This window comes from Peromyscus californicus, unplaced genomic scaffold (assembly GCF_007827085.1).
Source record: "Peromyscus californicus insignis strain IS unplaced genomic scaffold, ASM782708v3 Scaffold_8__1_contigs__length_139910024, whole genome shotgun sequence".
NCBI classification, from domain to species: Eukaryota; Metazoa; Chordata; class Mammalia; order Rodentia; family Cricetidae; genus Peromyscus; species Peromyscus californicus.
Genome location: NW_026294606.1, coordinates 74,468,786 through 74,492,799, shown reverse-complemented (window position 1 = coordinate 74,492,799; position 24,014 = coordinate 74,468,786). Strand labels below are relative to the sequence as shown.

Here is a 24,014-nt window from a genome sequence, read left to right as displayed (position 1 = left end):
TTGAACTAGTCAAATTTGTATGATCACTGTGTTAGTCTAATCTGCTATGACAAAAACGCCAAATATTGATGACTGTTAAACTAAAGAATCACAATTCAATAGACAAAAAAAATTGTTTATTTCTCACAGCTCCAAGATTAAGGCACTGGCAGAATTGGTGTCTGGTGTGGACCCGCTTAATTGCAGACAGACGAAAGAGGTAAGTCAGTTCTGGGATGATTTTGTAAGGGCACTGGGCATATTCATGAAAACACAGTCTCACGACCTAATAACTTCTACAAAGTCTCTCCACCCTAACAGGTTAAAGAAATAGACACATTCAGACCATCGAAGTCCCAAAGCCTAGCAATGCCATTGAAAATTAATGTGAACATGGACCACTAAAGGTTGGAGAGGTTACACACACATATGTTTTTGCTACAATGTTTTTGCTTATCTTTTTTTTTTACCTCAATGATACTGAAGAAGAAACTATTTGTTGGGACCAATGCTGCTTTTGTCTACAGTTACTTTCATAATTATTCCCTGAACATCAGCAAGTGTTTCATGATGCTTATGTCACCTTTTCTGTATTAGGTCCACAGAGAGGAACCTGGACACCGCTGTATCTGACTGCTCAGAGACATTTCCTTGAGATGGTTAAAATTCTCTAAAGTCAGAGATACTAACAGAGGATAGCTAAAACTAAAATCTAATTTAACTAAGCTTTACATTAATTAAAAATAACTAATTAGACATCAGTAATGGAAAATGACTTATACAATTTGGGTTAGCACAGGAAAAATCAAGATGCACTTTTGTCAGAGAGAGAGAGAGAGAGAGAGAGAGAGAGAGAGAGAGAGAGAGAGAAAGAGAGAGAGAACACAAAAAAGAAGGAAGGAGGGAGGAGAGAAGAGAGGAAGGGAGGGAGACAGAAAGAGAGAGACAACAGAAAAGTGCCCTTGCATGTCTCACCCACGAGAAAAAGTCTTAACCCACAGACTGCAGTAAGCCAGTTGGAAACAGGTACTTTGTTCTCTTAATTATTTTTCACTAAGGGCTAAAATGCCAAGCTAGGCCAGAACTGAAACAGTGCTTCCGACCCTGTTTCTTCAGTTGGAACCATCTGACTGTCGAATTCTCACAGCAAACAATCTGCAGTTGTGGTGGTGTATCCTCCTTCTCTATTAATCTCTTCTTGTTTGCTCCAAAATAATTGATTATTTAACTTCATTTAGAAATATTTCAAAAATTCAGGAAGTTCCCTGGGAGACTTGTCAGCTGAGGGCACTCCAGGAGACAGCCCACACCCCACACTGTGGTCACTCCAAGTATAGCAAGGCCTGCTCCAAGAATAGCAAGGAGATCAGTATTGTGGCAGAAGGAAGAAGACAGGGCAGAAAAGATGAGGAGATGGATTCTGTAAGGTTTTGTGTGATGTTTCAGACAGGACACGATGGATAGGAAGAAGAGGTCACGTGGGTGGAAGAAACAAGCTCCAGGCTAAGAGGATACCAGTGCAAGGGCTCAGGGTGTTGTTGCCCAGCCTGCTTGAGAACAGATCACTGGTAATCTGAATAAAATGGGGAGGTGGCTGTGATAGCGTTTGGGCAGCAGTAAGACTACCTGACTTGGGTTTTAACAAATTCCAGCTTCTGTGTTTAGAAGAGATTTTGAGAGGCCAGGAGTAGAAATAGTGAGACTCTGCAGATGTACACTGCAACAATCAAACTCATCTTGAAGATCATTCAGACTAGGATGATAGTGGGGCCTTGAAATGGAGCTAGGCAGTGGTAGTGCATACCTTTAACCCCAGCACTTGGGAGAAAGAGGCAGGCAAATCTCTGTGAGTTTGAGGCCAGCCTGGTCTACAGAGTGAGTTCCAGGACAGCTACTCAGAGAAACCCTGTCTTGAAAAACCAAACAAAACAGAAAGGAAGAGAGAGAGAGAGAGAGAGAGAGAGAGAGAGAGAGAGAGAGAGAGAGAGAGAGAGAGAGGGAGGGAGGGAGGGAGGGAGGGAGGGAGGGAGGGAGGGAGGGAAGGAGGGAGGGAGGAAGGAAAGGTTCTGGATGTGCTTTTAAGGATTTTTAGAAAACAAAAACCACACTTCACATCCACTGAGATGGCTCTGACTTCTTAATAACAATGGAAAATGAGAAGGATTGCTGAGGGCGGGGGTGAAGGGGGCATCTCTGGTGAGGTGCAAATGGGGCACTCACTTTGAAAACAGTTTAGTAGTCTGAAAAGTTTATGAGCACTCAGTCTCATGACCTAATCACCTCGACAAATTCTCTCCACCTTAAGTTTGAACATGTTTCATTTTCAAATACCATATAGAGACGTGAGGCTCACTTGACAGTTTCCATCCCTGTCTTTCTGTGTTCCTCGGTGTGGTCAATGCAGAAGCTTGCCTCGTACAGCCACCTTCTGGTAACGACCTCTCCACACAGCAGATAGATTAATCTACAAGGTCCATCGTACAGGGGACGCACAGAGTCTGCGAATAGCAAGAGACTTGGAAGTCTCATGCACGGCTGTCCTCTGTTTGCTGCTCTCCCTCTGTGTCTGTGGTGTTCCCAGTTTGCACGGCTGTCCTCTGTCTGCTGTTCTCCCTCTGTGTCTGTGGTGCTCCCAGTTTGCACGGCTGTCCTCTGTTTGCTGTTCTCCCTCTGTGTCTATGGTGCTCCCAGTTTGCATGGCTGTCCTCTGTTTGCTGCTCTCCCTCTGTGTCTGTGGTGCTCCCAGTTTGCACGGCTGTCCTCTGTTTGCTGTTCTCCCTCGGTGTCTGTGGTGCTCCCAGTTTGCACAGCTGTCCTCTGTTTGCTGCTCTCCCTCTGTGTCTGTGGTGCTCCCAGTTTGCACGGCTGTCCTCTGTTTGCTGCTCTCCCTCTGTGTCTGGGGTGCTCCCAGTTTGCACGGCTGTCCTCTGTTTTCTGTTATGGCTCCCTCAGTCCTCACCCATTGCTTCGATGGTACTCTCAGTGTAGCTTTTCTACAACTGTAAGTGTTCCGATTTTATTTTCATTTCTTTCACTCTACTCTTGCTTTTCTGGAACAATTTTATCTGTTTTTCCTCTTTTCTTTGAGCTTCTTCATTAGAGGAACTTATTTTTTGTGTTGTACTTGAGGCAATGAGAATTGGTTATTAAAACCCTCTTTTTATTTTCTTGTTTTGTTCTAGCTTGTGATAATTACTATATTTCACAAAACCAAAACACTGTTTATAACAGGTAATACAGTCAAATTCATGTTTTCCCTATCAAAGATCATAATACTGCTGTTTTTCACTAAACGCTAAAGGTTTCAAATTTCAATTGGTCAAGGCTCTTTCAGTCTATTAAAACCTCTCAGCTAAAAGATGATGGTTGGATAATCTCTAGCCCAGCCATGACCCAAACTGTTAGCCAGTTATCACAGGACGCACACCCTGGGTAGCTCTGTGCCCTTGCATGGTGGTAACGACTCCCATGACTGAACTTTCCATGTCTTGTACAGTGATGTGGGTACCAGTCAAGTGGATAAATGGAACCCACACTTGGGACACCTGTAAGCATTTCTTCTGACCTTATAACAGTCTGTGGAGGAGAATAGAATGTTCTCCCATGAGATTGCTCAAACCACCTTGAAGGAGGAGATCCAGACCTCAGATAATGCTTTGTGCTTAGTACTTTAGCCAATGCTTTTGAGTTAGTCTAAGCTTTGAGAAGTGAAGAGACTCCTAGCTCCATGCTTTCAAGCTACTTTGCCATTTGATAACTATTCCCTGCTTTCTCCCCAAATGCTTTCTCTTGTTTGCTCTGGCAAATATTATATATTATTTATAATATAATATTATATATATTATAGGTTCTTTTGAAGAACATATCCAATGGAGATATATATATGTATATATATGTATATATATGTATATATATGTATATATATTTGTCTCAGAACTTATTAAGTCAGCTCTAAAATAGTAACAAGAACTAAATAACACCAAGAAGCTAAGAACCAGTGTTACTCAGTCTTTGAGGATGGATGTCTCAGCTGTTGGAGAAGACCCATGATAGCTGTCTGTCACTAGGGGTGACTATCTGTAGATACTCAGTCCACAATGCAGGATGTCTCCATGATCCTGAATCTGGCACCAGAAGCCTGGAAAATTTCCTGGAGAGCCACTGGTCCCACATCCATAATGAAAGTTTAGGAACACTGGCATGTTCTGTGAGGGGAGCAGCAGCAGCAGCAGCAGTAGCAGCAGAGCAAACCAATTGGTGGCAGGATGGAAGGCCAAGGGGTAAAGGGAGAGCATCTTCCTTCTGACATAGCCTTTACTAGCAGAAGGTACCTCCCACAGTCTGGGTGGGTCCTATATCAATCAAAACAGTCAGGACAATTCTCCAGGTGAGGCTTCCTACTCAAGTGATTCTAATTTGTGGCAAGTTGACATTAAAACCAACCATGAAAGATAACAAACCAAGTGGGTCGGAAGGCCTCACATGAGATGGGTTCTAGATCAGCTGAAAAACACTAGCCCAAAGGGAAGTATCTCAAGTGAGGGTGGAGATTATCAAAATACACCATATTCACATAGGAAATACTCAAAGAATAAATAAAATGAACATTAAGAAAAACACTAGCCTATACATAAAATTAGATTCTCCTACCCTGTACTCATCACAGTGAAAGTGAATGTCTCAGAACTGGATTGCTACCATTCTTCCCTAAGGGGAACCACAACCACAGAGGTTTGCAGAAGAGGCTGGTACCAGGTCTAAGGAAAGAAAAGGATAAAATTATTCTGGAACATTCTGCTGAACAGATGATGGAATCATAAAAAGGATGGCTTTTTGTCTCCTTTGTTTTCCTTCCTATAAAGTGCTGGGAGCAAAGTCCCCTTGCTTCCTCTGCATGTGACTGTCACATGCTTGGGGTGGCTTTCTCGGAGTTCCAAAACAAGCCAAGTTAGGTTTGTGCTGATCACAGTAGAAATGATCTCCTAACTGGTTTCGGCTCTTTCTATGCCATTCACACCAGCCTGACTGACATTAGGCTGAACTGCAAACTGCCACTTTTGGGGTAAAACAGTTGAGAACCAGAAACTCCAGCTGATTCAACTAAATGGTTCCTACAGAGCAAAGGAAGCCCCAAGTGAGTGGCTGTGTGTTATTGACATAGGCAAGACAAGGTCAAGGGCTGGGTGGCCTCAGGCTCAGAGATAAGCCAAAACACTTCCTCCTCAGGGACCAAGTATGAAAGAACAGTGAGTTCAGAAAATGTCCACCAGAACTTTCTCCCCCAAGATATGTATAGCCTAAAGACAGCTCCCCTACAGAGAGTGCTCTTACGGATATTAGCTAAAGCTTTCTCCCTGATCCAGCTGTAGCCCTGCCTTCTTGCTCAGTAGTATGCTACAACCCTAGCTCTGTGTTCAACTCTCTGTAATAAACACTAAGTTTCTGGGGTGCTGCAGTGTCTCCAGCAGACAGCCCAGTGCACCCAAACCCCGCTTCTGCACATGTTGCTTCCTGTGCATGTCTGTGTTTGTCTTTTCTTCATACCCTCCTGACCTGAGTCACATCTGTCCCTGGAGTTGTGCAAGATGTGGCAATGGTCCATTCATACTTCTAAGGAATTTTACATGGGTCTCAAACCAAACCTTTAACTATCAAAGCTCAATGTCCCCTTTCATCCTTTGTATTTTCCACTTCCACCAGATGAAGCAGGGAGGGTTTACTGACTGGGCAATGAGGATGCTTAGGTCCCCCTGGCTTTCTGCAGAAGTTTCAGCATCTTACTATCACCATAGTGAAGAGATGGGTATGGAAGTTGAGTGACGAGTTCTCTTCTTGGCTTTGTCATTAAGTAGCTGGGGAAAGTTGTAGACTTAGAAACATCTCTCAGCTTCTCCTCTTTCCTTTGCAAAATAAAGAGTTGAGGCAAATGCTACATTGCATCTGATCTCTCTTCAACCTCAAGCATTTTACTATTCTGGACTGGGGGGCTTAAAATATGCATCATATTGACTCATGTATTGGTGCCCTTATTGACGGGCACAGCACAAACCAGTTAAGGAACCCAATCAAGACTTTTAGACTTACCGTGTCAATAATAAGTTTTATAAATTGAAAATACTGTTTGGTGCAATTTAACAAGAAACATACACTTTAAGTTTTTTTTTCTCTGAAAGTCTGTTTCATTTTTTTACAGCTATACAAAAAGTATGCAGGTGATCATGGGTGATAAATCATTTACTAACAATGTATGGGCCTCAAACCATGACACTCTTTTGAGACTCTGTAAGAAAAGGCTTCAAAAGCTGCAGCTTGTGCTACCAATTATAACAATGCTAACTTTAGTCAGATTTCGGTTTGTCCTCGTCTGCACAATGATGATAATGTCTAATTTGGACTTTCCAATGTAAGCATTGTTATGAAATCGTCTGTAGTCCAAGATTGCTTAGAAATGGCAAAAATAACCTTAATTCTTGCAAATCTGGATGACAATATGCAGCATAACGAGAATATAAAGTTCACTGCATAGCACAGGAAAGCAGGGAACAGCCCAGTCTCCTTCTATGGAAGAACCCAGCCCCAGAAACAATTTATTTTATTCAAGCATACTTTAAAAAGCTGTAATTCCCAGCAAATTTCATGAGCAGTTCTTCTCCACAGAAGGAGCTCAGAAAGTAGGCAAGATATTTCCAAGTTGGAAAGGTTTTGGTCACATTTATACCAATTAGACCTTTTGACTATACAGGCTGAATATCCCCAATCCAAACTTGGTTTCTGAATTCAGAGCCTTGTGGGATTTTTATTTTCAGATTGGGGATGCCCAATTCCTATAGCCTATGATCATATTTCAAAATGCTCTACTATCAGAAGTACTTCTAGTTCCCTTTCAGATGATGAACTTTCTATTTGTATTTGGTTTATCTGATTATTTTAACATTGAATTAAGAACAAGCAAAACCCTATCTGAAAGTTATAAACTTCTTATCTATGAATTCTAAGCAACCAAGGTCATCCTGCACCATCGACTAGATCATTCTTTTTAAGATCGGTTCATACATGTACATCTAGGCATGCATCTACTCCCATGAAGGACTTCATATCAGTCACCAAAATAGCATTTCCTGATCTATTGTGTAAAGTAAAATGATTCATCTTTCTAGACTCTATCAATAATGTATTTTAATCTCCACTGTCTCCAGAATTGTATGCTATACTTCTTAGTTTAATCCATCTTAAATAATTCGACCACTTCTGTCTTCAGAATATGAACACCATCATAGTTAGCTTCAGTTATCAACTTGACACACCTGGAAAGAGCCAACCTTGGTTGAAAATTGCCTCCTTAGAGTGGCATGAGGGCATGCCTATGGGGGCATTTTCTTGATTGCTAATCGATATAAGAGGGCCCAGCTTCCCAGTCCTAGGCAGGTGGGTCTGAGCTGTAGAAGAAAGTTAACAACACAGACCAGAAGAAGCAAGCCTTGGAAGCATCATTCCTCCATGGTCTCTGCCTCAGTTCCTGCTTTCAGGTCGCTGCCTGGAGTTCCTGCCTTGGCTTCCCTTGATGACAGATTGTAACCTGTAAATCAAACAACTTCTCTCCCAACATGGTTTTGGTCAATGTTTTATCACAGTAACAGTGAGAAAACTAGAACAGACACTAACTTAAGGATTGAGAAACGGGACATAACCTTGGATCTCAAGGAGTTACAAAATGAACTAGGTTATAGATGGTGAAAGAGGCTGCTAAGGATGAAGCCAGCAGGGGGAGCCACACTGGTGACTCTGGTGGAGAGTTTGCATGGTTAGTTTCCCTTCTTATGGAAGATTATGGAGAAGGGCTGCCTTTACATTTTTTAACTATCAAGTGTCTCTCCTTTTTCCCTGTATCTAATATCACCATGGGTATAAGGCCATCAAATGATTTTCAGAATGCGTTCTACTCAATTAAAGGATCCCAAATCATTGTGTTCAATATTTAACAACAAGACATTGTTATTTCAAATGTTCTACCTTTCTATAACAGCTCTTCTCTGTTACAGGCTTTACAATTCTTCTATAGATTGTAGGTGATGCTCAGAAATATGATCACTTAAATAAGCATGCATCTCACAGTAAAAATGAGCCAAACTTTTGCTTATACCATAGAATGACATTTTAAGGATTTTTCCCCTATCTGTAGACACTAAGAAAAAAAATAATAAAAGGGTCATGATTTTTACTAATGCCAACCATAGCTTTTGTAAGCCATTGCAACAGGACAGAGGCCGGGAGAAGAGGGGAGGGATTGCATTTATTTGAGAACAGAAAGAAGATCATCTAGCTGGGGACCCAGAAAGTGAGGAGGAAATAGTGTATAGTGAGACAGAAGAGGCAGGTAAACAAAACATCATAAGCCAGGACAAGGGTTTTAACCTTTCTTTGACGAAGACCAATGCAACACCAGTACAACAACAGATTAGAGCTGATATTTTTAAAGGCCTATTAATAACTGGGTAGCTAATGGGTTTAAACACAGCAGAGGTTGATGCAAAAAAAATACCAAACAGATAATGCAAAATATATTCACATTATTAAGATATTTCTTTAGATTAGTCAGGTCATTTTAAATCTTTCATTGCCTTATTAGGTAATTCAAATACCTGCCTGGTAGTTCTATGGGAAGATTAAATATTAGGGTGCATGACATACCACTTACAGAGGCACAATACTAGGAATAAGAAATATCCAGCCTATAAACTCTATGTTGTTTCTTTATTAATTACAATACATACTATTATGTGTGTTAGAAATGTTAATGTAGATGATTTCTATGGGGAAATAAAATCTGATTTTCTCAGTTCAAGATACTATGACAAAATATCCGAGACTGGATGATTTATAAAGAAAATATGGTAGATGTGCTTAGCTAGTGTCATGTCAACTTAACACAAGCTAGAGTCATTTGGGAAGTAGGAACCTCAATTGAGAAAATGCCCTCACTGACTGACTTGTAGACAAGCCTGTTGGGCATTTTCTTGATTCCTGATTTTTGTGAGAGTGTCTAGCTCATTATGGGTTGTGTTACCCCTGGACAGATGGTCCTGGACAGTATAAGGAAGCAGACTGAGAAGTCATTGAGAACAAGCCAGCAAGCAGCAGTTCTCTTTGGCTTTTGCATCGGTTCCTGCCTCTAGGTTCCTGCCTTGAGTTTCTGCCCTGATTTCCTTCCACGATGGACTGTGGTGTAGAAGTATAAATGAATTAAAGGCTTTCTTCCCCAAGTTGCTTTTTTGATCTTTTTTTTTTTTTTAAATCACAGCAATAGAAACCCCAGCAGTAGAAGACAGGAAGACAAAAGGAACAGAATTTCCTCCATTTAACCCTTGCTTCCATGTATGAGAGCACAGACATTCCAGAAAGTTCTACCTCCCAACACAGTTGCAGGGGAGTTGCTTCTCATGCATGAATCTGGGGGACATATTCGTTCACAGCACTGATTATATCTGGATACATTTGGATTTTTGAAGAAAATAGAAAATGTAATTCAAGACCTAAATAGATCAAGAACACTTGTTCTAAATTGACTGAGAGGAGAGGAACAGAAAAGTAATGTAGAGGAGATAACCCATATTACACTTGGCTTTCTAATTTATTGCAAAGATTTTGCTTTTACTGGGGAACATTTTACAAGTTTTGAGAAGAGTAACCCGGCCAGTCTAACTTTAATGTTAAAAGTGGCTAATGTTCTGAAAATAGGTTGTAAGGGGCAGAAGCTAAGAGAGGCCTCTGACAGACTGTCATAGTAATCCAGGAATCATAGATCTTGGTTAAGACCAGGGTGGTGGCAGGGAGCATGGTGGAGCCTGGTTGCACTCCAGCTGTATTTTCAAAGGTTGGCTGGCTAATGGGAGAGCAGAAGAGCTGTCAAGAGTCACTGCAGTGTTTTGACCCTAGTAACTAGAAGGATCCAGGAGCCTTGGGTAGAGATTGAGGAGACTGAATTTTAGGGAGCATCAGATCTGCAGCTATGGAGTTTTTTTGTGACCCCCAACAGAGGTGAAAGTAGGCAACTGAATACGAGTTTGGAGTTCAGGAGAAAGGTCATGTCTGGAGATACAAATGGAGCGGCCATTAGCATATACACAGCGCTATTTCAAATGGTGTTGCTAGATAAGATAGTCAGTGATAGAATCCACTAAGAAAAATTCTGAGGATGGAATCCTGAGGCACTTGGGTATTGAGGTGAGAGAGAGAAAAAATAGAGATATTTGAGTGGGAACAGCAAAAGAAACAAGAAGGAAAGAATATTATGTGGGGCCAAGCCTCCCTTTTCCCCTGATGCCATCTCACTTCAGATCTTGAAAGCTTAATTGATACTGTATTCCCTAGATTTGATTGTGATGTGAGCCTTTCCTAAGTGCTCCTACGGCATGCTGCTGCCACTACTCTGAGTCTTTGTCATACTGTATCACAGGGGTCTGTACTGACTCATTTCTTCCTGTAAATCATAAGCCTCTTAAGAGAAAAAAATCAAGAGTGTTCCCAGAAATTACCTCCATGCTTATCACATGATAACTTCAGAATGCCAACGGTTGAATTAAATTAGTAATTGGTGTTTATCATTACAAACCCAGTACCACAACGGTAATATGAGACTGCTACTTATGTAATAATTATGTAAGAGCTTTACACATACACATACGTTTATTTCACTAAATTTATTTTTCTTTATATTTTTTTCATAGGGAAATTTCTAGCATTACCTTGTTGTTTGTGGTTCTGATTTGTATAAGGGAGAAGGAAGAATGAAAGTAATACTTTCGTATAAGTTAGACATATATACTAAATATGACCTTCATGTGCTATCTTACCTAAATATTTGACCCTTTTCACAAAACTAGGAAGAAAAATACAACTAATTTACAAGAAAAAAACCCCACAAGATTTAGAAATGATATAAAAATATCTAAGATAGGAATCAGATTTACACATCTATCAACTCTTTGGTAATATACAGTGTATATACAATATGGAAAATCAAAATGAAACAGGTGACTGCTTTTAAAATAGCAGGACGTCACACTTACCGGAAAGTATAGGAGCAGAGACCCAAAGAGTATTGTTTCCAACAGGATGAGGCCAGATGCCCTGATGCTCTAAAAGACAAATCAAGAATGTCATTGTTAACTTAATTTCCAGACAGGGAGGATTTATGCTACTGTAAAAATGCTTCAGTCCTGAGAACAGCATTCTTCTGGGGGAAGTTAAGTAAATAAATTAAATCTAGCTAGTGTTCAGGAGGGCAAAGAGCTGACCCATGAGGGAAGCCTGATTATGAAGTGATAACAGGCCTAAAAATGTCATCAGTGACTTCTGAGAAGCCAAGATCATTACCTTGAAGATTCCGACAATCTGAGAAAATGTAACCAACAGAGATCTTTTTTCTGTTTCTGAGACATAAGCCACCTGTGCCCTAAAGCATTTCATGGACACCTGCTGGATCACTGTGGAGGGTTAAGACAAAGTCTTGGTGCGTGAGCTGTAGAAGGGCCTGGAATCTCAACAATGTAATATAATCCCCTTAACACAGCTTCATTGTGTAAACAAACAGTGTGAATCACACTAGATATAAAAGGTTCCTCACCTTTAATTTATCCTACAGAATTGTTTTCAAATAGACTTCCTAGTATTTAGTTTCTAACCATGAATGTATCTAACAATCTTATGATTTTTTTAAATAATCTGCAGAATAGAAAATTCCTAAAACAAAAGTGTTGAGGCAAGAAAAAAAAAGAACAATCTTAGCTTTTAACAATAAATTTGGCTTCAATGAGCTAAAGTTTCAAGATAGGGTATGTATATTAATTACCAAATCAAACAAAAAGTCACTCTAGAATTTCTACATTTTCATTAAATGCAATATAAAATGTGCATACAAATTGCCAACATATAGTTGTCTCACTTAACAGGAAAGTTATGTGAGGTAAGAAAATTAACTCTGCAACAAACAAAGGATACCAGGAATCTAAACTATGACAGTGCATTCATTATATTTTTTTTGAAAATGATATGATAACTGGATAGTCAGAAAAAGAAAATTTTAATTCCTCTTTCAAAACCTTGCAGGGTATTAAACACACAGAACTGTTTTATGTAATCCTTCAAAGGAACTCAATGGCTGTGAGTTTGAGAATAGTATACTGTGTCAATCATTTGAGTAGCTTCTTTTCCCCCATTTCTTTTTCTGTGGTGCTGAGGATGGAGCCCCTGGTCTACACATGCCAGACAAGTAATTGTACCTCCACAGTATATCTTCTGCCTCTAGATGTTTTTTGATATTGATAATTGTTTTACCTAGTAGATGTTTTGGTGTGGTGAAAAGACAATTTCTATCAGCAGTATTGGAGTTTAGGCTGGTAGAATTTCTAAAATGGCAAATTACATTTGACAAAGCAAAATCTACTTATGGATTTTTTAATAGCTGTGTTCTAATTTTTTAATATGACACTAAGACTCAGACTCCAAACCATTATGCAAAACTTCTTATAAAATAATCTATGCAATGTTGACCAACAAAGAAACAGAGAAGGGAGCTGGACAGTATAGCACGGAAGTTTTTGCAGTTAATTCTGTCCCACTGTGAATTCTGAAATAACTACTTAATCTGGCAATGAAAGAAGCTATTTCAGTTGCCTTACCCAATAAAAATGAGTACTTTAATACCTTGTGGTAGTTTGAGTATAATTGGCCCCCATAAACTCATAGGGAGTGGCACTATTAGGAGATGTGGTTTGTTGGAGTAGGTATGGCCTTTTTGGAGGAAATGTGTCACTGAGGATGGGTTTTGAGATTTTTTATGCTCAAGATACCACCCAGTGTTACAGTGTATTTCCTGTTGCCTTCTGATCAAGATGTAGACAGCACCATGTCTGCCTGCATGTTGCCATGCTCCCTGCCATGATGATAATGTACTGAACCTCTAAACTGTAAGCCACCACCTCAAAATCTTTATAAGAGTTGCCATGGTCATGGTGTCTCTTCACAAAATAGAAATCCTAAGACATACCTTATTAAACCCAGTACGTTATTAAACATGAAGTAGTTAAAATGACTAGCATTGGACTTGGCACATAGTTGTATATCTAGTTTCTCACCCATAAAGCAGTACCCAGCTGACAAATTTGAAAACTCTAGGTATATATTGATAGCAGCAATAAGTGTTTCATGTTTGGGACTGAAAAGCTACAGAAGATACCAAAGAGATGGCTCAGTGTTTAAGAGCACATACTGTTCTTACAGTGGACCTGAGTTTGGTTCCCAGTGACTATGCCAAGCAGCTCACAACCATCTGTAAGTCTAGGTCCAGGGATACCGTCACCCTCTTTCTTCTAGACTCTGGGAGCATCCGCACTCATTTGCACAAACATACACATAATTTTAAAACAGTACATAAACTATAATAAGAAGTAAAAATCCAAAATTACCCCAGAGAGGCAAAGAGCCCAGAGATAGGGACCCAGAAGTCCTTTGTGTGTGATGATGATGTGGTATGGTGGCATCTTTCCTTCTCCAATGTCTTCTGATTGTTTTAGGAGCAGTAGACTATATGTCTGTGTTTCAGCCATTACTACAATACAACAGTAGCAGTTGTGTGTGTTTACGTATAGTCTCACAACTACCTTGACATTAGAGATATATGTACCTCTTGCTTAGCCCCCATCCTGACTGAGCAAGGAAGCCCAGAATTCTAGCTTCTAAACTAGAACACCATCCCCACTGCTGTGGTAGTACTAGAAATTTTAACTTGGACAAAAATCTTTGCCTTATAATTGGTACTAAAGATTCATATACAATTACTATGAGTGATCCACGGACTAAGGTAACAGATGTGAAGCAACAAGAGGTGCTCAGTGATGGGAGAGAGGGAACTGAGAAATGAAGACAGATAAAGGAGATAATGAGCAGATTCACAGAGGCTGAGATGAAAATTCACCTCCTAAACAGTTTTGCTTGAGATAGAAATAGTAAAATAGAACTAATTTTAATTGGAGTTGTGAAATGGGAAATTCAGGAGAGGGGAGTTCTTCCTTGAAATATAGTCAACAATATATGACATGATGCTGTTTATATAAAACACCTAGCCAGCATACGTGTGTATCTATATAAACAAAGGTCCAGGCTGTGCATAGCCCAGGGTAGCTGTGAATGCAGCCCATCACACTGTAGATAAAAATACCACATCAAAATGTCAGACGTTGGGGCACCCTTGGTCCAGAGGATTCATCCTAACCTGATAGCAACAGTTTCTTCTAAAGAAGAGAGTGTATTTGGGTATAAGAGAACTAATATAGAAATACCATTTTCATTGAAGGAGATATAATCAGATATTGCTGAATTATAAGCTTTTTAGTAATTAACTGAAGAAAATCTAAAACCTATTAACTCAGTCATTATAAAATTATATGATTTTGAGTTATAATATGCAAAAAATCTAAACAAAACCTTTCTTCTAACTAATAAATGTGATTGCAAAGCCTTGACTAGAGAGGGGATATTCATCTTCTTCCATTCTTGCCATGCATTCCTTCCCCACAGACATGACAAATTACATGACCAAATCAAACCTGTAGCTCAAATAAAAGGCTAATAACATTCTACTAATTTTATTAAATTGTGTCAAAGCCAGCTTCTAACTCCCATCACCCTAGTTTGCAAAGTGCAGAAGTACATGACTCAATGCACAACTGCAGCCTCTAGAGGCAGATTTGCCCCATGCAACAGCCCCAAGGAAGCCTAAGCCACTAGAATAATAAGAGGACAAGAATGCTGAAGTCTAAGTTTTTGAAAACAATTAAAATGCCTTGTTATTATTTCCCTGACTCTGTGACTAGCTCTACTTCATGTTTATATTTTAAATTGTTTTAGCCTCTAGGGAAATAACACACATCTTGCTAACACAATGCAGCTATTTTTGATCATTGCCAATGTCTTCAACCTTGCAGTATTTAAACTTTCCTTACATTACAAAAGAAATCTCTGAGAAGGAAAAGGAAACATTTTAAAGAGCTCAATTTTAGAATCTATGTGCAAACTCTGAGATAGCAATAGGATTTTATTTTCAAACGGATGAATCAGCATAGGATTCAGTGAGAAATCAAGAGTTCACAAATCTCTCATTTACAGAGTGACTTAGTTGCACTGGCAGAAGAGATTCATGGGGTTGACCTTTTCTTTTAACTCTTCTGTTTCCATAGAGAAATTCACAGATTGTGATATATTATGTCCGCCAATTTATTGTGCACCCTAATAAAGCTTATCTGAGGATCAGAGGAAAAAGCCAGCCATTATAGTAAACAGAAGTCAGGCAATGGTAGCACATACCTTTAACTCTAGCATTTGGGAGGCAGAGATCCATCCAAATCTCTTTGAGTTCAGGGCCACACTGGGAACAGAGCTAGGCATGATGGCACATACCTTGAATTCCAACACTAGTTAACCATAAAGGTCTGGAGGTCTGTACAGACAGACAGGAAGTGACAGAGCTGGGCAGGAAGAGGAAGTGATATAGCTGGGCAGAGAGAGGAAATAAGATTGCAGGGACAGAAAGGCATATAGGTGTGGGTATACAGGAAGTAGGTCTCTTTGGAGACTGAGGTGTTGGTGAGATAAGTTTGGCTGTGGCTTTTCCTATTCCTCTGTTCTCTCAGTTTTAACCCCAATATCTGTTTAGTAATTCATCTTACAGAGGACAGACTTCCTTTCAATGACTCTTGACAAGCACTTGACATAATGATACAACATAGGTTGGAAACAAGGAGTGAAAAGCAATACTAAAGACATGTTTAGTACTGGCAATTTGGAGGAAGTTATTGTTTAATGATATTAGGAATTATATAAATGGATGAGAATAGAGTGTCCTGTTGGAAAGACTTCATGAAGTTCAATTACAGTAAGAGTATCTGTAATGAAATACTGAAAACTCAACCAATGGAGTTATTTGTAAAGGAACAATTGTTCCAAATGGGGTCTGTTAAAATCAAGTTTCTCTTTTCAGAAAAAATTAAGCAACAAAAAGGGTAAAAACAGAATGAGGGCCAGGACAGATACTCCCAAAGTAAAACATGAATAACTCAGAGAATTTTAGTGTTGTGGACAGCAGTGATGTCTAGCTGATTTGCAATGGCAATATTCATTTTTTATTAACCATGCAACACTGGGCCAGATGCTTAACTTCTGAATTTTTGTCTGTTTTTCATATGACATGGACTTCTGGTTAAACTTAAACTAACTTCTAAAAAGATTAGTTTATCTGAAATAAAGTACACAGTGATATATACATGGTTTAACAAACTTTAAAACAGCATGTAAATTATTTTTACACCGATGTGAAGCTAGAAATAATGTGTCCCGCATTATTAATCATGATTTACTGCAAATTGCTAGGCAGAAACTTTTTACAGGCATTATTATTTTTGCAGAATTAAATAATTAGATGTTTGACAATTCACTTTCCTTTATTGCAAGTCAAGTTAATACCTCGAAGCATTCACTATACACATCTGATGCTTCAGAGATACAGAAGAACTCATATGGCAGGAAAGCAAGTGTTCTGGCTAATCTTCAACTCACTCCACCTCCATGCTGCTGTTAAAGCAACTCATCTGGTTGGCCTTCTGATGGATGTCCCTCTTTGCTAAGATACCGCCTGAATGTGTTCCTCAACCAAGGACTGTGTCTTCTCTGTACTCATCGGCCTAAGCCTTTAGCTACTTCTTTGTGATCTCTCTGTTATCTTCAATTGCCCCTACTCTTTTTTTAAAACTACTAAACAAAGTAACGCAAGCTTCATATAATTGAGATACATTCTCTGAGTGCCCAGAAAGCATACAGAAGTGAACGATAAAGATTGAACTATCACATGGGGCCATCTTTCTTCAGATAGCTTCTTGTATATCCTTAAGAAAGATGACACAAAATCCCCATAATGCATTGTGTGTTCAATTTTATGTTTCATTAAAAGCCACTGAGATTAATGGTTAAATTTTTTAAAATAATAAGTGGATCATTGATGCTGGGCGGTGGTGGCATACACCTTTAATCCCAGCACTCGGGAGGCAGAGCCAGGCGGATCTCTATGAGTTTGAGGCCAGCCTGGACTACCAAGTGAGTTCCAGAAAAGGTGCAAAGCTACACAGAGAAACCCTGTCTCAAAAAAAAAAAAAAAAAAAAAGTGGATCATTGAAACAGCAAATTCTTCCTTTTGAAAAATAGTCTAAGTGGAAAGAACAGAATTAAAATATGAAAGATTATTAAATCCTAAAATATTGATATTAAGACAGCGACTGCTTTTCAAAAATATTATTCTTTGCTCTATTGAAATGAACTCTGAAATCATTCATGTCTTAATTAGGGTTTTTTATTGCTATGAAAAGACATCATGACCACAGCAACTCTTACAAAGAAAACATTTAACTGAGGTGATGGCTTACAGTTTCAGAACTTCAGTCCATTATCATCATGACAGGAAGCATGGCAGTGTGCAGGTGGACATGGTGCTGGCTACGTCTTGACCAGAAGGCAGCAGGAAGTCAATGGACTCACTGGGTGTGGCTTGAGCATATATGAGACCTCAAAGCCTGCCTCCACAGTAACACACTTTCTCCAACAAGACCACACCTATTCCAAACATGCCATACCTCCTAAGAGTGCCACTCCCTTTGGGGGCCATTTGCTTTCAAACCACCACAGTTCAGTTTGATATCCATCTTTTAAAAACATAAATGTATTTTATATTAGAAAATTCAAGAGATTTCACAAATCATTACTCATTTTCACTTGATCACTAAGTAGTTAGAGATCTAAGTAATAATTAAACATTGATATCTATTTAATCTAGTCTAGGACAGTACCACTCTGAACAAGCCTGTCTCATCTAATTTCTCTTTAATCTCACAAGTGTTTTGTTTTTAATTAGGTTTGCACAGAACTACAATCTTCAAGGCACTGTTTTCAAATGCTAAAGTCCACATATCACCAGCTGTTGGCTGGACAGCTGACATTCTCAGCAGGAAATAAATTTGAGACTTGGGGTTGAACTTCTCAGAACTGACGAGTTTGTCTCACATGGTTTCTTCCATAGCTCATGAAATGGGGCAGTGACTAGAACAGTCAAATGAAGATTTGCTTCTTATTTTCTTGACATTGGGAGGTATGCTTCTTATTTTATACATGTAGCACACTTGTTTACTCTGATAAGACCTTTGCAAATAAAATCACAGAAATAAGATGAGCATTTCAATGAGAAAACCAAGAAATGATCTAATGAGATGTAATAGATGCTCTTGGCCTGCAAGAAGAACAGAGCATTTTGAGAAACCTATAAACAGTAATTGTAATTCTGCAGCTGATTGGTAAGCTGCAAAAGTGTGTGGTGAAGGGCATGGGGAGCCCATAGTACTTCAGATGCAAAAGTGATGAAGACAGGAATTCAAAACTCAGTCTCTAAAACAGTTTTCAAATTTCTAGATGGTGTGGAGCAAGCTGGATTCTGACTTGCCTGATACTTCTGAGCATTAAGAACCAAATGAGTATTATAGAATTTGTTTGTCAAGGTTTAATACAAATGTGTATTGTATGCTGAACATATTCTCCCCAACCCCCAACCTCACATTAGATCACTTTTTCCCTCTAGATGGGTTTGAACATAAAAACTTGAAGATGTTTGCCAATAAATAAAATGGAAAGTAGGATGGAATAATAATTAGCTAAATGACTAATTAATTAGGTTTGTTGCTGCGGTCCACAGGAATATATCATAAGAACTCAGCTGGTTATGGCAAAGTCACTACCTGGAGGAATCAAAGATTTTTCTCCAGAGGAAGCCAAATTCCAAGGAGCTTTTGGTGTTACTTGGCTTGTTATATATCAGCTGTCTTCTGTTATGAAAATCATGTGTGCCTTCATAGTTTTCCCAATTGACTTTTCCCTAAGAAGGGCTAACAGTGTGGACTGATCACTCTCTGGATATACACATTCCAGGTATTTGGAGAACAGCCTCAGCCTCAGGAAAGGCTTTCTCTGGAATCAGATATCTCCCTTGGCCACCTTCAAGGACTAGCAGTAATAACCGTCCACATGCAAGTCTCCTGATTTAAGATAAATTCCACAAGGAGTCACCACCTAGGTCAGGTGGATGTTAAGTAATAGCTTTACACAATTTAGCTCGGACCCTCCTTTCTTACATCCTTACTAACTTTATAGACCTTTAACTCCTTACCTAACCACTTCTAGGAATATTTAGATAACTTTCTGTGCTGACAGCTATGCACAGCCAGAACCCCAGTTCAAACCTCCCTGTAATTATTATCATCATTGGCAGTATCTGGCCAGGTCTGTCCCCAGATGGAGGGAAGTACCTTATCAGAGATACCTCTGTACTCTCTAAGAACAGACTTAAGCATCCAGGCTACCTGTTTGAGAAGGCCTGGTGGATGTGCCAATTAAGCTTTACTTCCTCCTTTCCCAAACCTTACCTCCAGTTCCAGATCTCCCTTTAACTATCACCAGAGGCATCTAGCTGTACACAGGTTGCCTAGCGACTGAGCACACCTTCCCCCACCCTGCAGAAAAAACGGCAGATAGCTTGGACAGATAGGAGCCACAGGAAAAAAGAAGACAGTTTTTTTTTTCTCCCATTGACCTAGCAACTTATAGATTCTTAACATTTTCTACTAATCACGTTTAAGACTACAGTTGAGCACATATGATTCCCTCTTCTTAGATATTACACTAATTTCGCCTTTAGTTAATTCATTTCCCCATTGGTCACTTCCCTTTGGGGTTGCAAATGATAATTAATGGTTATTGACGTTCAACGTGATTCTTATCACCCCTCCATTTGATCCTAGAAGCCTGGCTTTATATACCAGGACTTCCAGGGCACAGGATGGAGAAGAGAAAAGAGAAAATGAAAGAACTAAATGGGTAACAATGAAAGAACTAGATGGGTAACTAAAGAACTTGAGAGGAACAAACTGAGATGGGGAAGAACTAGATTGAAGGGCTAGAAGAGAATACTAGAGGAATGAGATGGAAGATGAAGAAGAGCCAGAAAGGGAAGTCCTAGCTGGGTAAGAACAAGGTGAAAAGGACCTAGATGAGGCAGAATTAAAATGAGAGAACTAAGATAGAACTTAGAGGGAGCAATAGATAAGTATAGAGAGAAATCAGGCAAGAAAGGAGCTAGGCACGAGAACAGAACTGAAGCTGGGTATAAAGGATGTTATGCCAGAGGAATTAAAGCAAGTAGACTATAGAGCTCGGTGTGCTGAGATTCTATTTCCCGAAAATAGTCCTCGCTGTTAGTAGTTCTCTCTCCTGAGGCCCTGGGATGTATAATATTAAGGCTGGTCCACCTAATATTATACAAGAGTTTGTCTTGTTTACATTTTCCTTGTCAATTCTAACCTCTTTTTCATTAAATTCTCCTGTTTCCATCTTTGTGCTTATTACCAATCTAAATGTTTGTGACTAAGTAATTATCTTGATATTTTAAGATTTTTATATCTTACATCTTGAATGTGGCTCAGGAAAGATTTCAAATAATTAATTCATAAGTTTTAAGTTGATAATAAGTGCTAACCCTTACATACAAAATTCAAAAAGGTCATACTAACTGATGGATATTTTAATTGGTTTCTTTCTTCTCTGTGATGGATCTCTTGCCCTAAGATATACTGTTTTATGCATTAAGGATCAGATTATCAAAAAGACACAAGTGAAGTAAATGAATATATATAAAATTTGATGATAGGGAGATTTGACAGTAGAGAATTGTTAAATGAACAGATGAAGCAGTCAACAGAATGAAAAGTATCTATCCTGTAGAATGGGAAAAATATCTGAAAAACACATCTCATAAGAAGTTACTGATCAAATTACATAAGGAAATCAAATAATTCAATAATAAATAACATGATTTAAAACGTCAAAAGGTATGAATGTATACTTTTCAAAATAAGATAAACAGCCAACTGTTATTTGAAAAAGTCCTCACATCAGTAATCATCAGAAAGATGTAAAAAAAAAAAAAAAAAAAAACAAGAGAAAACCCAATGTAATATCTTCTTAGATCTGTTAGAATAGCTGCTGCCAAAAAGAGAAGATATAACAAGAAGGTGTGAAGAGAAGGAGCCCCTGTGAACCCTGTCACAGTGTTGATCGGAATGCACATTCCTGAAACCGTGATGGGAACCAGTGCAGTGGTTCCACCAAAAAATTAAAAAGAAGCAATGAGTTGGCACACACTGTTCAGCATGGATGACCATCACACAAATCCACTTCCAACCCTACTCTTGCTGCACATCAGGTTCCTAGAAACTCGCTCTTCTCAACTGTCAGTCTGATCAGCATCTCTCCATTGCTTCATGTGCCTTGGATATACATAACTGTTACTTGATAATTAAATATCTTAAACTAAAATACAGCAAGCTACTGCTGCACCTCAGTGCCACAGCAAGACCTGAAGCCTTTGCTGAGAGCAAGCTAAAAGAGCGGGCACGCTTCTTATTCTCTTCTTGCTTCGAAGCAAGAGTCCGTTCAGTGAGAAAGTTGCCTTTGAAAACAAGCTTTCCCAGTTGAGGAAACCTCATTGGCGGGTCCAGAGAAGCAGCACTCCTCCACTCCAAGCATTCCATTGCCTGCAAGTTTTCTTGGTTTCTTTCTTCCTTATCTTTTTAAGGCCAAAAAAAGTATATAAATGCATAAATTCCAGCAGTGAAAAGCTGACTTCAGAGAATGGATAGGAAAACTCAGAACCAGTGTACAGAGACAAAACTCAATCATTGCCAGCTCTCTCCTTCCACAAGTTTTTCCCCCACTGAAAACACATTTTCACTTTAACAGAATGTTAATGAGGATGACCACAAGGAGCATGGTGATACCTATAATGACGAAGACAGCTGGGCTCTTGTAGAAGCCATTACTCTAAGTCTTCACTCTATTAACTCTCACACCAGCTTTCAACCCTCCCGGCAAAGGTGGTTACTATCATCATCCCTGCTCTGAAAATGCGGAGCCTGAGGTTTAGGGAGGTTAAAATGTTTGCCAAGAGATTGACAGAACTCATACCTAGGCTACACAGTAATGTTGCTCAACTTTGCCCTTGGACTTTCAAAATCCAATTTTGTAAAGCTGCCATTTAAAATATCATCCGAGAGGTGCTCCTGAAGGCCTCCTTTCCTGACCTCACTCTGAAATACAAAGACACATGAAATAAGAAACCAAGGCCCTGCTGTGAACTGCCAATTCAAAAGCAGAAACAGAAATGAAAGTGTGAAAAACGTGTGGCTCTCCACAAGCCACTGGGAAATGTAAATTAAAATGAAACAACAGCTGTCTCAGCATCTGTGGGGAACTAGTTCCAAGGTCCACCACAGGCACTAAAGTCCATGATGGCCAAGTCCCTCATAGCAAAGGATGTAACTTTTGCATAAAACCTATGCACATCCTCCTATGTACATGAAATCATCTCTGTACTGCTCACAGCACCCACTCACTGTAAAACTTAAAGTAAAGTGCACCCTTTAGGTTGTTTAGCTTAAAGTAAACTGCTTAGGTGACGTAGCCATTGCCTCTGCGTTGGAAACATTACCCCTGGAAGGAGTCTCACAATGAAAAATATAAAAGGATCAAGATCATGAAACTTACCAGGCTCAGGAAATTCAGAAAGTTACAAGACTTACAAGGCCCCCTTTCCAAGGCTATACAAGCAGTAACCAAGGAGAATCTCTTTGGTGGAGCTACCTGAAAATTGAGCAGGGAACTTCAAGGCTTCTAGCTTTCCTGAGCCCTCACTTAGGTTGACTGCTGGCTAGCTTTTACTGTCAACTTTACACAGACCCAGAGACACCTGGGAAAAGAGATCCCCAAGTGAAGAATTATCTCAATCTGATTGTCCTATGTTCAAGTCTATGAAAGAGACTGATAACTGATTTAAGGAGGCCTAGCCTACTATGGGTGGCACTATCCCTAGGCAGTTGGGCCTGGGCTGAACAAAAAAGCTAGCTAAGTAGTAATCCAGAGAGCAAGCCAGTAAACAGCCTTCCTCCACAGTCTCTGCTTCAAGTTCCTGCCTGATTGAGTTTCTTCTCTGACTTCTCTCAACAGTGGACTATAACCTATAAAATAAATGAACCCTTTCCTCCCTGAGTGGCTTTTCATCATGGTATTCATCACAGCAGCAGAAAGGAAACTAGAACAGCTGGTGTTTTCAGTGCTGCAGCTGCCTGTGAGCTGCCTGTGTCTCGGTGAGGTGGTGTGGACGAGAATTTCCCCATAGGCTCAGGCATTTGAACACGTTGTTTTCACCATCTGGTAGCACTGTTTGTGAGGTTTAGGAGGTGTGACCTTCCTGAAGGAAGTACGTCACTGGGGGCAGGCTTTGAGAGTTTAAAGCTCATGCCACTTCCAGACTACTCTCGCTGCTTTATGTTTGTGATTAAAGATGTGATTTCTCATCTTCTTCCTGCTGCCATGCTTGCACCTCTATGGTAGACTCTTATCCCTCTAGACCCTAAGACAAAATTAACTCTTTCTCTAATGTTGCTTCTGGTCATGGTGTTGTATCACAACATCAGAAAAGCAGTGAATATATGTAGCAAGTAACTAAACTTAGGTTAAATCACTTCTTTGGTCTTTTTTTAGTGCCCTGACATGAACAGATATTTGTTCATGTCTTCCCCAAGAAGAACAATTACACAGTAAATCATACAATTGATGACCAGGACAAATTCTATGCATGCAGTACAGATACCACATTTAAAAATATTTTACATGTACATGTCTTAAGCTATGGATGAAGAACACACAAATGGGATGGGCTAATTGTATTTTTCTTTCAATCCAATAGATTGAAAAAAATTTTAAAGACTGATAATATCAATCACCAGAAAGAATACTAGGAAATGGAAACTCCATACTGGTATTTTAACCAGTGTTTATAAACCAATGGTTAAAGTCTACCCTGTCCTGCTTAGGTATAAACCTTTTATTCAGTA

At 39.4% G+C, this 24,014-nt stretch overlaps 1 protein-coding gene across 1 annotated transcript in view; it reads right to left on the bottom strand.

Annotated features, from left to right (window-relative positions):
• The window catches only part of Gpr158 (G protein-coupled receptor 158), a 366,630-nt gene that overhangs the window by 118,544 nt on the left and 224,072 nt on the right, over positions 1-24,014 (bottom strand). The window contains exon 5 of the mRNA XM_052728877.1: positions 11,046-11,114. Coding sequence (XP_052584837.1) covers positions 11,046-11,114 — 69 coding nt within the window. The remainder of the gene's footprint in view (positions 1-11,045; positions 11,115-24,014) is intronic.